The sequence below is a fragment of the Bombina bombina genome, chromosome 2 (assembly GCF_027579735.1).
Source record: "Bombina bombina isolate aBomBom1 chromosome 2, aBomBom1.pri, whole genome shotgun sequence".
Classification (NCBI taxonomy): Eukaryota; Metazoa; Chordata; class Amphibia; order Anura; family Bombinatoridae; genus Bombina; species Bombina bombina.
This window is the reverse complement of record NC_069500.1, coordinates 522,079,225-522,095,765: the sequence shown is the minus strand read 5'-3', so window position 1 is coordinate 522,095,765 and position 16,541 is coordinate 522,079,225. Positions and strand designations below refer to the sequence as shown.

At 37.3% G+C, this 16,541-nt stretch overlaps 1 protein-coding gene across 1 annotated transcript in view; it reads right to left on the bottom strand.

Moving 5' to 3' along the window:
* OXA1L (OXA1L mitochondrial inner membrane protein) overlaps positions 1-12,245 on the bottom strand; it is a 60,180-nt gene extending 47,935 nt beyond the window's left edge. Inside the window, exons 1-3 of the mRNA XM_053702292.1 lie at positions 12,127-12,245; positions 3,761-3,877; positions 806-1,037 (exon numbers count right to left, since the gene is read on the bottom strand). Of these exons, the coding sequence (XP_053558267.1) occupies positions 806-1,037; positions 3,761-3,877; positions 12,127-12,222 (445 nt within the window). The 5' untranslated portion in view covers positions 12,223-12,245. The remainder of the gene's footprint in view (positions 1-805; positions 1,038-3,760; positions 3,878-12,126) is intronic.
* Positions 12,246-16,541: the final 4,296 nt, after the last annotated feature.

Genomic DNA, 16,541 nt, shown 5'->3' with positions numbered 1-16,541 from the left:
AAAAACTTTCTGCAGGTCATTTTTAGATTAAATTCAATTTTAAATTAGGCAGTTACAGTAAAGCACCAGTTTGATTGTAATGTGTTAGTTAACTGGAGAATAAAGTAATATTTAAAGTTTTATAATAAAGTGCAGTAGTTGAAAATTGCATTGCAAATTAGCTGCAGACATACTCAATAAATGCACTGCCACTTTGCAGCGCTACTGCATATTTGACTGTTCACTTCAAACAGCACGTTGCTCTAGAGGAACTGTGATAAGGAAAACTTACACAGTGCAGCCAGAGAACAGCTCTGTTTGAAGAGAACAGCCTAATGTGAAGCAGCTCTGAAAAGTTAAATAGCTAATTAACAGTTCCTGCATGTGTCCTGTTCTTTCTGCAGACATGCTGCATTTTCTGCAATGACATCTCAGATCACTGTATGTTCTGCCTTGGGGTGCATGACAAAACATTTTGTATAAAAATAGCAAGGTGTTTACTGTCCCTTTAAAGAAAACGTACACAGTGCAGCCAGAGCACAGCACTGTTTGAAGAGAACAGCCTTATGTGGAGCAGAGCTGCAAAGAGAAAGCACTAACAGTTCATGTGTGTGCCCTGTTCTCTCTGCAGACATGCTGCATTTCTTGTGATCACAGCATGTTCTGCCTTGGGGGCAGCAAATTACTTTCAAAGTGGAGGAGCACACAAGTGGATGTATATTAAAAACAGAGCAGACAATGCTGACTGTGTAGAGAACAGCAACAGACAGAGACTAGGAAGAAAGAGTTGTGTGTGAAACACATGGTGGCAACCTCTTGTTCTTACCTGCCACTATAGCTCCCCACCAGGGCAATCCCATATCCACGTGTAAGAACTCCAGGAAGTTCTGCACCAGTCCAACAGGAGTGTGGCCCCCAAGGCCCAGCTCTGAAAGACCGAGCTCTCCCTGCCCCAAAGCCTCAGTAAAGGTAGGAGGGGTCTCACTGAGTGGCAGGGGTAAGATGGCTTCAGGAGCAGGAGGAGATATGGGCAATTGTACTTCTTGGAGGTCAGAGGCCTATAAGGAAGAGATATTCCTGAATATTTACACAAACAGCTGAACATTATTAAACACAGTACACAGAAAGAAGTCTTCCACAAGCTACAACATAAAATTATTGTAAGATGGTTAAACTTTTTGCAAAAAAATAGCTTTAACAAATAACTTAAGAAAATAATGAAAAGTGTGTTTAGGTGCTGTTATTACTTGGCTAAGTAATAGTTTAGCAACGTTTTACACAACTTTAGAAATGCACTTTACACAATAATAGCAAAATGTTTACAAATCAAAACACGCTTGAGATAAAGACATTTTAGTGGAGAGAAATACAAAATATTCTACTGCATGGCTATGAGCAGAGTGTGAATATGACTAAGTGAATAGTTTTTTTTAATCTTAAACCCTATAAAACAACACTTTATTCCTTGGATTTGCAATGCTTGTGTACTTCTAACATGCTGACCATAGGATACCTAATGATCCAATCAATGCCAAGCAACAAACTCCTGATGGGAACCAGCTATATCCTAGAAAAATGAAGGATTTCCTCTACAGTTTTAGATCACGTCCCTCCTTTTCTGTGTCATAAACATAGATTTTGACAGCAGATAAGAACCAAAGGCCGAACAAATCTTAAAGGGACACTGTACCAAAAAAATTTCTTTCGTGATTCAGATTGAGCATGAAATTTTAAGCAACTTTCTAATTTACTCCTATTATCAAATTTTCTTCATGCTCTTGGTATCTTTATTTGAAATGCAAAAATGTAAGTTTAGATGTCGGCCCATTTTTGGTGAACAACCTGGGTTGTCCTTGCTGATTGGTGGATAAATTCATCCACCAATAAAAAAGTGCTGTCCAGAGTACTGAAACAAAAAAAAAAGCTTAGATGCCTTCTTTTTCAAATAATGATAGCAAGAGAACGAAGAAAAATTGATAATAGGAGTAAATTAGAAAGTTGCTTAAAATTGCATGCTCTTTCTGAATTACAAAAGAAAAAAATGTGGGTACAGTGTCCCTTTAAGTGCTTCTGTAAATAACTCCTGAATATACCACCCTTCAGCTTGAGATCATGACCCCTTGTTCTTGAAGGTTTCTTTCTATGAAAAATACTCACACCTTCAGCTTTACTAAGCAATGTATTAGATTTTAAACTTATTATCATATCATCTCTTTCCCCTCTACGATATTTATATATATTTAGGTAATGGAGACTCTCCTGGTAAGTTTTATTTTTTTAGACCAGTTTGTTTATATCCTTCAGGAGATATGGCCTCCAGAACTGCACAAAAAACTTGATGAGGCCTAACTAATGATCTGTATAGTGGCATAAGATCCTTACTATTTGTGCTGCAAATACCTCTACCAATACAACAAAATTCAAAAAACGAGTTAAACGGTTCCATAAAAAATTGTGTCCAAACTTTATTCAGGCTTAAAATCAATGCACCTTGTAGCTGAAAATAGGCTAAGAAACACCTGGTATGTGTCCTGCACGCCTCTTTTGCCTGATTAAAACAAAATATTCTACTGGCCTCATTTGCTGCAGTACTACTTTGTTTACTAAATTCTAAATCTTTTGAAATAATAAATCCCAATTCCATTCCTCATGTGTAACAGTCAGTAAAGTGTCATTGAGACTGTAATTAATGTTTGGATTTTTCTTTCCTAAATGCATAATTTTACACTTTGCAGTGTTAAACTTTAGCGCCCAGTCATTTGTTCAATCCTCCAATTTTTTTTATATCACTTCTCATTTTGCCCACCCCCCGGAACATCTACTCTATTACAAATGTTTGTATTATCTGCAAGCAGACATACTTTCCCCTGTAGCCCTTTGCTGACATCACTGTTAAATAGGTTTACCAAAACAGGCCCTTGAGGAACACCACCAGTAACTGCCCCCTCTGCATAAACGTCATGGCATGAATTAAACCCTGGTTAATTTTTTTTAAAGGGACAGTCAAGTCCAAAAAAACCTTTCATTTTTCAAATTGGGCATGTAATTTTAAACAACTTTCCAATTTACTTTTATCAACAATTTTGCTTTGTTCTCTTGGTATTCTAGTTAAAAAGCTAAACCTAGGAAGGCACATATGATAATTTCTAAGCCCTTGAAGGCCGCCTCTATTTTATTTACTTTTCACAGCAGGGGAGAGCAAGTTCATGTAGGCCATATAGATAGCATTGTGATAACGCCCGTGGCTAGTGGCAGACTGCACTAATTGGCTAAAATGCAAGTCAATAGATAATAACTAAAAGTCATGTAAATAGGGGCGGTCAGAAGATGCTTAGATACAAGTTAGTTACAAAGTGTATTAATATAACAGAGTTGGTTATGCAAAACTTGGGAATGGGTAATAAAGGGATTATCTATCTTTTTAAACAACAAAAATTCTGGTGTTGACTGTCCCTTTAAGTATATCCAATGCTGTGGGGCACTAGTATAAAGTTTACATTCACTTTAAAGTACTTCATTTACTAAGAAACTCTGTTTTCTCCTTGTACATTCATAAACTAGTTAATAAACCACTAACATAATCCTTAAAAGCACATTTGAAAAATAAATAAATCAGTATGCCCAGTGGTTAGCAATAACATAATAAAATGGTTCACCATTTTGTAAAAAAAAACAACAAAACAAAAACACATAATTGCTCTGAAATATAAAAATGTCTTAAGCTGCAAGAAGATTATTTGAAACAGCGAAACCACTATTAAGAGACTGTACAATTATATACCTGGCTTGCCGATGCTATTACTGTACTTTGGTAGCGAACACCAGACAGGAACAGAAGCCGATTTGTCCCAGAGGGTAAAGCTCTTCGTAGGCAGATTGGAACTACACACCTGTGATACTGGAGACATTTAAAACAAAAACATTTTATTTTTTCAGCTTTTGTAAAATTTACTAGGGAAAAACAAGCTATATCAAGCACTGGATTACAAACATTAAAAAGGGACATTACAGTTTACAACAAAATGGAACTATTTTAACTCAATTATAAAAAAAAAAAACATGCAATATATTTTAAGGAACACTAAAGTCAAAATTAAACTATCATTATTCAGATAGAGCATGCAGTTTTAAGAGACATTCCAATTAACTTCCATTATCAAAATGGGGAATCTTTTTATATGCATATTTATAAGTGACTAATGAGCGTGTGCAAGAGTTCACAGTGTATATGCATCTGTGATTGGCTGATGTCTGTCACAATGAACATGGGGCCAGCAAATTCATGTAAATTTTGAAATTTGCCCTCAAAAAATCAACTGCTCATTTAAAATTCAAAGTAAGTGCTACAGCATTGTCTTTTTAATTAAGTATTTGTTAATTATGCAATTCTACTGTATTTAAAGGGATAGAAAGGTCAAAATAAAATGTGCATGGGTGCACTTCAGTTTGAAATATAAGCATTTTTGCAATATACTTCCATTAGCAAAAATATTCCTTGTAAAAGTTATTACTGTTTTCTGCTGCATTTGCATATATCCTGCGAGGGACGGTGCACCAGTATTCAGACACTACACCTTCTCAGACACAAATTATATGTTTAGAAGCAATATACACCCCCGCCAGCTCTCTGAGAGGGTGTTGTTTTTTACTACTGGTGCATTCGTGCATGTTTCAATTTTGACCTTTCTATGCCTTACAAAAAAAATAAAACAATTAGCTCTCTTAAAATAGCCCCCTCCAAATTCTATTGTCTGTTTATTTTAACTTACCTTAACCCTAATCAAGTCCTTTTGACCGTCTTTCACCATTTCATTAACTTATTTAGTAGAGTCTGCTGAATGCTCTGTCCTATAAATCTAACACTTCTATGGGGAATTAATGCATTGCTAACTATTCTATGGGAAATAGTTGTTAGCATTATTGTAATATTGAATGTTCCTATTTCTTAAGTGAGCATTTTATAAGTGAGGCATTAAGAATTAGACAAAATAATTATACAAGAATCGAATAAAGAGACAAGATACAAGGCACGTGCTGCTGTAATACTGTGTTTATGTGTTTCACTGTTTCCCTTCAGTACAAATGTTCAATATCTTCATCTATTTTGCTACCTTTTGTCTCTAAGACAGACTACTTTATTCATCTACTCCTTCCCACTCACCACCTGCACTATCCACTCTCCCTCTTGCTCATACTAGCTGCTGCTGATATATCTCCTAATTCTGGTCCCCCACAACTTCCTAGCCTCACCCACCCATGTTTGCCTCTCCATTGACCTAGAAAACAAAGCTCTGGCAATCTTACTCAAGTTCCTACTGTGACTCTAAAGCCAACACACCCTTCACTTGTGCACTCTGGAATTCTTGCTCGATTTGCAACAAGGTCACTTCTATCCATGACCTCTTTATTATCCGCTCCGTCAAACTACTGGCTCTCACAGAACCCTGGCTCACTCCTTTAGACACGGCATCCACTGCTGCATTGTCACATGGGGGTCTCCATTTCAGCCAAACCCCTAGGTCTGGAAACAGACAAGGAGGTGGTGTAGGTATTTTACTTTCCTCTTGTTGCACCTTTTAACAAATAAAACCAAATCTCTTCCCTCACATTTTCCTCATTTGAAACCCACATGATTTGCTTATTCTCTCCCCTCTCTATACAAGCCGCTGTCATATATACCACCCCTAATCTCAATTTCTAGATCATTTTGCTACCTGGCTCACCTATTTCCTCTCCTGACACCACTTCCCACATTCTTGGGGACTTCAACCTCCCTGTTGACAACCCCACTGTCTCCTCTGCAAAACAACTTCTCCAACTCACTGTTTGTCAAAATGGACTGGTACTCTCACGCACAAAAATGGTCACTCCCTTCTTGAACCGATTTTCAGCTATCGATTTACTCTCTCACACTTCACAAATTCCCCTTTTCCTCTTTCTAACCATCATCTTCTCACTTGCAACATCCCTCACTACAACTCTCCAGCCATCTACCCCCTCACACCAAACTATATAAAAGCATTAAGTCACTAGATCAGCAACAGCACTCAAAATCTCTCAAACCTCTGCTCTCTTCCATCTCCTTTTCCTGCCCTGACTTATCTATCTGCCACTAAAATTCCACCCTTACATCGGTTCTTGACAATGTGGTCCCTCCTACCATAGCTCTGAAGTCATGCACTCATCTTCAACCCTAGCATACTCTTCTGACACGCAACCTACACTGGAGAAAACCTCGGAGTTCAGCTGACTTTCTTCACTACAAGTTCACCTTGAACTCCTACTATTCTACCATTAACATCTCTAAGATTAATTCTCTTCTCTTGTCTCTACTCTTTCTTCAAAGCCAAAATGCCTGTTCTCCAATTTCAATACTCTTCTCTGCCTACTCCCACATCCTATTACAACTTCTCTCTCAGCTCAAGATTTTGTTAGCCACTTCAACAACAAAATTAATTCCATCAGAAACAACATCATCTCTCATCATAGTAGGTCTCAAACCCCCTCAAAAGCTTGCAATCATACAAAACCCATAAATGCAGCTCTTTCGCCCCTGTTACTGAGGAAGAAATTTCAGCCCATACACTGTTCTCTCACCTCACTACCTGTCCCCTCGATCCCATCCAATCACAGCTACTTCCCTCCCTCTCATCAACCATTATCTCTATACTCACACACATTTCCAACCTCTCCCTCAGCACTGGTATATTTCTCTTATCTCTAAAACATGCACTTGTCACACCAATCCTCAAAAAACATTCTTTTGATCCAACCACCCCATCCAACTACAACCCTATTTCGCTCCTCCTCAAAACTTCTAGAAAAGCTAGTATATACATGTCTAACACATTTCTTACATTAAACTCCCTCCTTGCCCATTTAAATCTGGATTTCACCCCAACACTCCACAGAGACAGCAATCGTTAAGGTTACCATCGACCCAATTCCAGAAAAATAAAAAAGGCCACTTCTCTCTGCTAATCCTCCTTGATTTGTCTGCAGCCTTTGATACTGTTGACCACCATCTTTTGCTCCAAACCCTCCAGTTATTTGTAACACAGCCTTCTCGTGATTCTCTTCCTACCAGTCTAACTGGACCTTTAGAATAGCCTTCTCTGGTGCATCCTCTAAACCTTTACCACTTTCTGTTGGGGTACCCCAAGGCTCTGTCCTTGGTCCCCTTTTCAATCTATATGTCATCATTAGTAATAGGTTCCTTAATAAAATCCCATGGGTTTCAATATCATTTGTATGATGATGACACCCAAATATACCTCTCTGCCTCAGACCAATCCTCTTCCTTGCTAACTTTTGTCACTGTCTCATATTTCATCTGGGATGTCTTCTCACTACCCTAAGGCTAAATCTCTCCAAAACTGAACTCCTTATCCCCCCTTCTTCCAAAATCTCCAGCCCCCATTTTTCTATAACTGTCGATAATTCCATCATTACCCCAACCCCACATGCCCAAAGTCTTGGGGTCATACTTGACTCAGATCTTTTTCACTCCTCACATTAAATCCTTGCCCAATTCCTAACACTTCCACCTTAAAAACATCTCCGAAATTTCCTCACACAAGACACAATTAAGATTTGAATCCACTCATCCTTTCCTGCCTTGACTATTGTAACTCCGTCCCCTCTGGTCTCCCTAGCTGCAGCCTAGCTCCTTTACAATCCATAATAAATGCCTCTGCCAGGACATCTTCCTTACACATCACTCTTCATCTGCTCGTTACCGCCTCACACTCCCATTTACAGGGCGTTTCCAGACTGCCACCTATTTTCTAATCTCAATTCCTCTGCTCCATTGTTATCCCTTAAACCCCCTTAGCATGTAAGCCTATAAGCCCAGCTGTTTGAAGATCAACTTCATGAGAGCTGACTACAACAGTACAACCATTGGCAGGGCCTTCTACCTACTTGTTCCCTTGCATATCATGCCTATGTTTATAGGGCTACAGAATCTTTTGGCGCTTTACAAATAACTAATAATAAATAGGCATCGTCTGCACCCTCCAGTATTATAATAATATGTGCAGATCTGTTTAAGTAGCTGTAGTCTTAAGACCACTGCTACTTAACCTCTCCGCCACCTCAAGGCTAGTGGAGTTAAAACATCGGAATGAGTGACAAACCCTGCTCTCACGTGATTGGTTGCACAAGAGAAGAGGGTATGGATGCAGGACCATTTGCTTGGGCAATAATAACTGCAGGCATCAGATGCTGGGATAATGGGCGGACAATTTCTGCGAGCAAACCTTGTCTGTCCAGCATTTCATAAACGGTGGCCAATATCCTCTATTCATGCTTTTTCTTATTTGCTATGTCATATCCCTGAGTAAGCTGAAATTAAACCCGAAAATCCAACTTTGCTTACTGGTGTTATAGGCACCACATTTATTCATATTTATAATGCTATATAGTTTAGCTATTAGGGAGTTTATCAATAAAGGTAGTTGTTCCAAATGAAATAGAAAATGCTTTACTAAATTTCTTAAAGAATGCATTTATTTCGATGTAGTGTTTTATTATGATATACATTAATATAATAGTTTCAGATAAAATAAATAAGAAAGCAAGTAAAATTATATGCTATTGTGAAATGAAATTCTTGTATTTTCACCCAAGGTTATAAAATTGCACCAGTCTCAATGGCGCCAATATTATGCTTGTTATGTTTTAGCTCATTACTCATGTAATGCCAAAGGATTGTTTAAAAGGGTATAAATACCCCTTTCCCTGAACTGATAAGGGGGGCAGAAAATATTATCTGATCCAAAAAGCTGTCAAGACTGTCTGGTATGGTAAAATATTTATTCATATGCAAGCATGATTAAAGTATTGTAACTCTGCAACATTGGATTTTTAATCTCTCATGCCTTTTTCTATAAATTTTGTATTCAAAATCTTTCATAAGATATGGGACCGATTTTACTTATATAATATTAGAAGTAAGCGTCTGGAATTTAGATTTCAGAATAACCTCTCTCTAAAGCATTCTAAGGGGAAAAAGGTACGAACCGTTACAGTTGTAATGACACAGGGTCTCTCCTATCACTATCATTTAATAGCCCATATTATCAACAGCCCATGAGGAAATTTAGTTGCTTAATAAGATTTAAATCTGTATGAGATTGTAATTAAAAATGTTTAATTTACTATCATGATTTATTCTGCCCCCCTTTTACTATAATTTAACTCAGAACATGGTTTGGTTTCTAAAGTCTTTGAGCTGGACTATTATTGATCAAATACTGGCAAAGACCTGGGTACTAACTGTCTTCAGTGCTCTTGAAGAAAACCCCAGTACATAAGGAATAGAACTTTTATTAATACTGGTACAAATACATAACATAGGGACTCCATTAGATGTCAATATTCTGTATTCAAAGTAGCATGCACTCTACTTTTAACCCTATAATAGCTACTATAATAGCTAATAGTGGTAAAGCTATCCTCCACTAAAATACTGGACAACCTGTAGGTTACTGGGAAGCGGTATGTTGGGTCACAAAATTGGCGCCATTTATGTAACCAGTGCGGACAAGAATACAAAATTTGTAGCGGACACTATATGTACCATTACACAATCACTTGACTGTATAATGCTAACCGCCCTCTCACGCGAGAGAAGGACCTGTAAATAACCCTGAAAGAACGTGTTTGGGGTGATTTCTATCTGCCGATTTAGAGATGGCGGACATTGTAAGAACAAGTGGTCAGATTACCACGGCTTCTTTTATTGCTAAAAGCAGGCTCACATGTCAGCATTCCAGACATCCCAACCTGCAGAAACTCATTTCACTGAGGTGGCTTCACCTGCTACTGCGCTGCCACCCCCCTCCCAGTTATATATTGGACACCTTGAAACCCTAAATAAGATAGAGACTTATCATTAAAGTGAAAGTTAATTTTTCAGCTCTGCAACACATCTATCTAATCTTTAACAAGTATATATTAAGATCGCTATGTTTTTTTTTTATATTACAAATGTGACTATTTTTTAATTTCTTATTTTCCTACTGTGATAATCCTTGCTCCGCCCACCCTCCACTTCCTGTCTTTTGTTGCCTTTACTTATAGAGCGGTCCCACCCGCTCTATACATAGTAGAAATGTGCGTTCACGAGCAGGGAACGCATAGCGCATGCGCGAATCGTCGATCGTGGCTGCAATGTGCATGCGATTTTCTTATCATCCAGATGCAACAGAGAAAAAGCTATGCGCATATCGGGCACGCGCGTCCGACATAATACTGTGTACAATAGCTTTGCCGCATGCGCAACTGATTACATAGTCAGATGACGTAGCTTCACGGCCAGAAAGGCAATTGGCTAAAAAAAAAAATGTGACAAGTAAAATATCTATAGAAAAATGGGATGATTTGAAAATCGTAAAAGTTTGACTTTATTTGCAGCAAAAATGTTTAGATCTAGCTTTCAGGAAAATGATGAATTAAACTCCTATTATTTTTAAATAAACTATGTAACTCTGCATAGCTGACCACCTAACTTTACTTTCACTTTAAAGTAGCTCTCACTAAAGTCACATTAAAAATAGTAGCTTTATTGCACAACCCCATACAACAAACTTATTTTTCCAGTGATCGTATGCTTGTTGAATGCTTAAATATTTTAGAATACGAAGTTTAATTATGTGCAGTAAATAAGGTAGTGTTTGTGTTTTATTTTATTAAAATCAGTGGGGGCTTTTTGGTTACTGATGCATGCTTTGAGGGTTCTTTAATGCCCCAGCAACTAAAGGCATTCCTTAAAGAAACACTTTTCTGGATTTGGGCCACATTGGATCATGGCACTTGGAAATTCAGGGAGATTGCATATAATTTGCTGGCATCAGGGAGCCGCTATTACAATCAGGGAGACTTCCTGAACTTCAAGGAGAGTTTGGATGTCTGGCATTCTCTGCTAATATATTGAGCCCTGTGACTCCCCTACAAAGCTCTCGTTCAATTATTGTACCTCATTGGCTCATTGTACACACAGCTCAATTATTGTACCTCATTGGCTGACAATACACATAGTTGCCAACAGTCCCTGATTTCCAGGGACAGTCCCTGGATTTTGTGGTCCCTGGAAATGTCCCTGGATTTTTTTGCACAACATTTGTTGTTTGTATATGTATATATATATATATATATATATATATATATATATATATATATATATACACATACACACATACATATATACAGATAGATAGATGATAGATATAGTGTATTATTTAAATATAATTCATTCCTAATGGAATATTGTTATTATTATTGAATGGGTTCACATATTATTTGTCTTTCTAATTTTGATGCTGTGTTGTAAAAATAACCATATGCCCAGAATGTGTTCCAGAGACTGGGTAGGTGTAAGAGCTTGGTGCTGTAATCTGTATAATAAACTATGGATAAGTCTAAATTATACTATTACTTTCAAATGGGTGTGTTTTGATTGCAGAACTGATTGGGTGGAGCAGTTGAACTGTATGTCGTCAATACTCCAGTAACCCGCTTGCTTGCTCTGCTGCAAAGTGTCCCTGGAATTTATTTTTAAATGTTGGCAACTATGAATACACAAACATTAATCTAACCACATTTGACTACTAGTACCACACATACAACTGCGTTTCTGCACCCCCATGTTCCCAGCCTCAAGGCTGCCAGAAACTCATAAGATGGCATTTTTATTTACCACCCTTTACGACTGTAACACATATAGTACATGTGCAATGTAGCCATGTTTTTAATACAGAGGGCCATAGGTGGTATTTAAATAGTTAAATAATGTAAACCTTGCCAATCATAGCAGTAGCTGAAACCTGTGATTTTATCATCCAGTGACTCTCCAATTTCTAGGTGTCAGGTTTTAATCTTAATAGTTAAAGGTCATCAGGTAGCCAAATGTCACGTTCATGACAACAGTGACTACATACAGTGAGATCGAAAACATTAGAAGCTTAATTTTCTTAATATAAGACAGATTCAGCATTCTGATGATGCAACTCATGACATCACTACTACAGGATAAACTTTAGAGTCCTTGACGTCCCTACTTTGAAAGGTCACAGCCCGTGACATCATTGGATCCAGAGTTCATACATGTGACGTCTACGAGCGAGCCTCACGATGTCCTCTCACCTTTCTTTCTGGACTGTGCGGAAACATGCGGGTTATTCTGAGCCCCCGACCAAGTACAACCCGACATGCCGACTCCATGCTACTGAGCGCTGCCATGTTGTTGGTGGCAGCGAAAACGAAAGAACACGCATGTGAAGTATACAGCTATCTGGAACAGCTGGCGCAGGCGCAATGAGGCAAGTGTAGTCACCTAGTGGCCATGTTGAGTGAGTCGTGTAAGTAGCTTGAAGTTGAAGTTAGTGGGTACAGTATTCTAATGTAATTCGTACTAGCGTACAGCATAGGCAATGAGTATGGTAGTGTTATTGATTGGTGTGTCATATTATTACCAAAAAGGTAAACAGAGTATCTGGCGAATTGAAATAAAAATAATAATATATTAATAGATTTTGATTGTTATTAGAATCACTGTTAAAAGTTATTCTGATATTTATTTATTTAAAATAATATATAAATAATATACTGACAATACACTAAACAGTAATTGTACATATTGGGTCAAATATGAGGTCTCTGGTGTTATTAAAAAAAAAAAGCAGGCAAACGGCTTTAAAGGGACAGTATACTATAAAATTGTTTTTCCCTTAATGTGTTTCCAATTACTTTTTTTACCAGTGCAGAGTATAAAATGTATGAGATTTGCTTTTTTTAAGGTTTATTTGTGTACAGTATATGAATTAGATGATTTTGTGTTTTGAAGCCACAACCTAATAAAATGGGTTGAGCTTGTAGGTATAATCAGATCTTATTACTTTATCACATTGTGTACATATATCTGCTTATTTATCTTATAGCTGTCCATAAACCAATCACCACAATGTAAAATTAACATTTTATTACCTTCTTTTTTCTATAACCCACTGGGAGTGTAATTTCTTCTACTGGCTGTGTTAAAGGGACACTGAAACCAAATTTTTTCTTTCGTGATTTAGATAGAGCATGACATTTTAAGCAACTTTCTAATTTACTCCTATTATCAGATTTTCTTTATTTTTCTTGGTATCTTTATTTGAAATGCAAGAATGTAAGTTTAGATGCGGCACATTTTTGGTAAACAACCTGGGTTGTTCTTGCTGATTGGTGGATAAATTCATCCACCAATAAAAAAGTGCTTTCCAGAGTACTGAACCAAAATAAAAAGCCTAGATGCCTTCTTTTTCAAATAAAGATAGCAAGAGAACGAAGAAAAATTGATAATAGGAGTAAATTAGAAAGTTGCTTAAAATTGCATGCTCTATTTTTTTTTCTTCTTTCCTTCTTTCCCTCCCTCCCTGTCACTCACCTCAACACTTATAGAATAAGTATATGTGCACGGATCTTCACGGTCACTAAATCACAATTGGTACATGGACAAATTTCTGGGTATCTCTGCTAAACCACCTTCTCCAGCCATGTCTGCTAGGCAAAGGGATAGAAAGCCCAAGGGAACACAGGACCCAATTCCTGAATTGCACTCAGCCCTAGCAAATACACCTATGCCTGAGGCATTTAATATTCATAGCTTAGTGGTCAGTATATCTGAGGCTCTTTCTCCCAAATTTGAGGCCCTGAAGACAGATATCAAGCAAGATATTTCTTCTTTATCGCATGAAGTTAGGCAATTTTCATCTCGGCTTCTTGAGGCTGAGCAGAGAGTGTCAGAGAGTTTCAGTGTCCCTTTAATCCATCTGAATCATGAAAAAAAAATTTGGGTTTAGTATCCCTTTAAATTAAAATTTGAGGAATTTTTACGTTTTAATTCTAATTATATAGACCGCCCTGTTTTGTTCTGGGACACCGCTATAGCGGTTCTTAAAGGCGAAATTATTGCTTTTAATATGACGCTATCTAAAAAGTTGAGGTCAAAGGAAAAAGAAATACAAACATTATTGTCTAACTCATATAACAAATTTCTGTTGCAGAGAAACTCTTTAAACTGGGCTAAATACGTACAAGCCAAAGAAGCAAGAGACATTTGTTCTAACCCAACAAGCACAAAAAGAGTTAAGATTACAAGCAAAGTTATACAGATTCGGAAACAAGTCTGGAAAGATACTAGCTAGATTAGTTAAAAATGAAAAAAAACAATCATACATTGAAGAGATTGTAAACAAGGATAAGCGATTGTCGAAACCAGATGATATTGCTTCGGCATTTGTAGAATATTACCAGGATATATATTCCTGTAGAGGATTCGATGCTGATAAATCTGCAGAATTCTGGGACAAAATCGTGAGTCCTGTACTAACAAAACAATGTATAGAATCTCTCAATTCTTCCATCTCTGAACAAGAAGTTATAGACACGATTTCCAGGCTTTCCAGTAATAAAGCAGCTGGCCCGGATGGGCTACCTAACGAATTCTACAAAATATTAGTTGCTGAAATTACCCCTTATCTAACGAATCTATATAATGATATGTATATTACTGGAAACCCGATCACATCTTCTTTCTCCTCTTCCTATACCAGTCTTATACTTAAGGGAGGGAAAGACTCGACGAAAATGGATTCATATAGGCCTATAGCCCTACTTAATTCAGATTACAAGATTTTAACTTCTATCTTAGCATCTAGATTGCAGCCTATTCTTTCTAGAATAATTCACCCGGACCAAGCAGGTTTCCTACATAAACGTAATTCGTCGGCTAAAATCCGAGAAGTTTTGGTTGTTTTGGATTATTTTGAAAAAATACTTCAATCTAATAAAGTGCATGATAAAATATCTGATATGGCTATTCTTGCCATCGATGCAGAGAAAGCGTTCGACTCTGTCATTTTTAAGCATCTTAACACTTCCTTGCGTAAATTTGGAATCAATGGTAAATTCCCAGAATTTATAGAGAACTTATACAATCACTCAGTTACAAGTCTGTTAGTTAACGGATCTGTTACATCCCCAATATTGTTAAAAAGAGGGACACGTCAAGGATGTCCCCTCTCTCCACTCCTTTTTGACATTGCTATTGAACCGTTGGCAATTGCATTAAGACAAAACATGGAAGGTATAAAGATTAAACAACATGAGATCAAAATTGGCTTATATGCGGATGATGTTTTACTGTATATATCTAATACTAAAACAAATATCCCTAGACTTCTGAAGATAATTGAACATTTTGGTACCTTTTCGGGCTATAAGATAAATCCATCTAAATCAGAGATATTATGGATTCATAAGAAGAACGATTCCTTTGTCACGAATCCTTTTAAACTAGTAACAGAATCCTTTAAATATCTAGGAATAATTATTCCAGTAAAATCTGGCTAACTGTATAAATATAATATACCTCCAATTATAAGCCAAGTCAGGGAAAAACTTAGGCAATGGCACAATCTCCCATTATCAATCTCGGGCCGAATTGCATTATGGAAAATGAGTCTCCTTCCAAAATTGTTATATGTACTCCAGAATGTACCACTACTTCTTTTTTAAAAAAAATGTCCGGCTATTAAATAATTTAATTGGTCAATTTCTCTGGCAGGGGAAGAAAGCACGGATGTCACGAACAAAACTTTCTCTCCCACGTGAACTGGGAGGCTTGGCACTGCCTGATATTCGTGCCTACAATCTTAGTTTTCTGGCCCGGATAGTATCAGGGTGGATTCTATCTAAAGATTATGTTTTAAATAATTCTCTTGAAACAAATGTGTGTGATCCATATCTCCCCTGCGCTCTATTACATTTTCCATCTAAAGAGATTCCACAAGAGATTAAGAAATTTAAAACGATAGTTAACCCCATTAAAGCTTGGTGGAAAATATCAAATCTCCTTTCAATCAATCCCAGAACTTCGATCCATTTGCCTTTAATGGGTAATCCTGGATTTCAGCCAGGGATACAATCTGAGGTCTTTTCCAGATGGCATAGGAATGGTTTAAACAAGATATCTCTAATGATAGATGCAAACAGTAAACTGATTAAAACATTTGAAGAACTCAAAATGGAATATAACTTACCTAACAAAGATTTCTTTGTTTTTCTCCAGATAAGGCACTATATTTCCGGAATTATCAGAGAAGTAGGTTGGTCCTGGACACTGGGTAAACTAGAAAACTGGCTTACACTTATTAAAGTAAACAGGATGTCCATTTCTTTTTGTTACCAACTACTTGCCACTGCCAGGGGAACTCCTATTCTAGCCAACCTAGCCAAAACATGGTCTTCAATCTTAGGCCAGACCATAGTGGAACCAAAAGTATTACAATACTCTATAAACAGAGTAGCAAAGATAACACTATCTGCCACATGGCGGGAGGCACATATTAAACTCCTGCATAGAGCATACTTCACCCCGGAGAAGGGTCACAGGCTGCACAACTCGGATTTTAACAGATGTCCTAAATGCTTACTTCCTGCAGCTGATTTAAAGCATATGTTTTGGCAGTGTCCAAAAATTCGTAAAGTATGGGGTAAGCTTGGATATTGGCTAAATA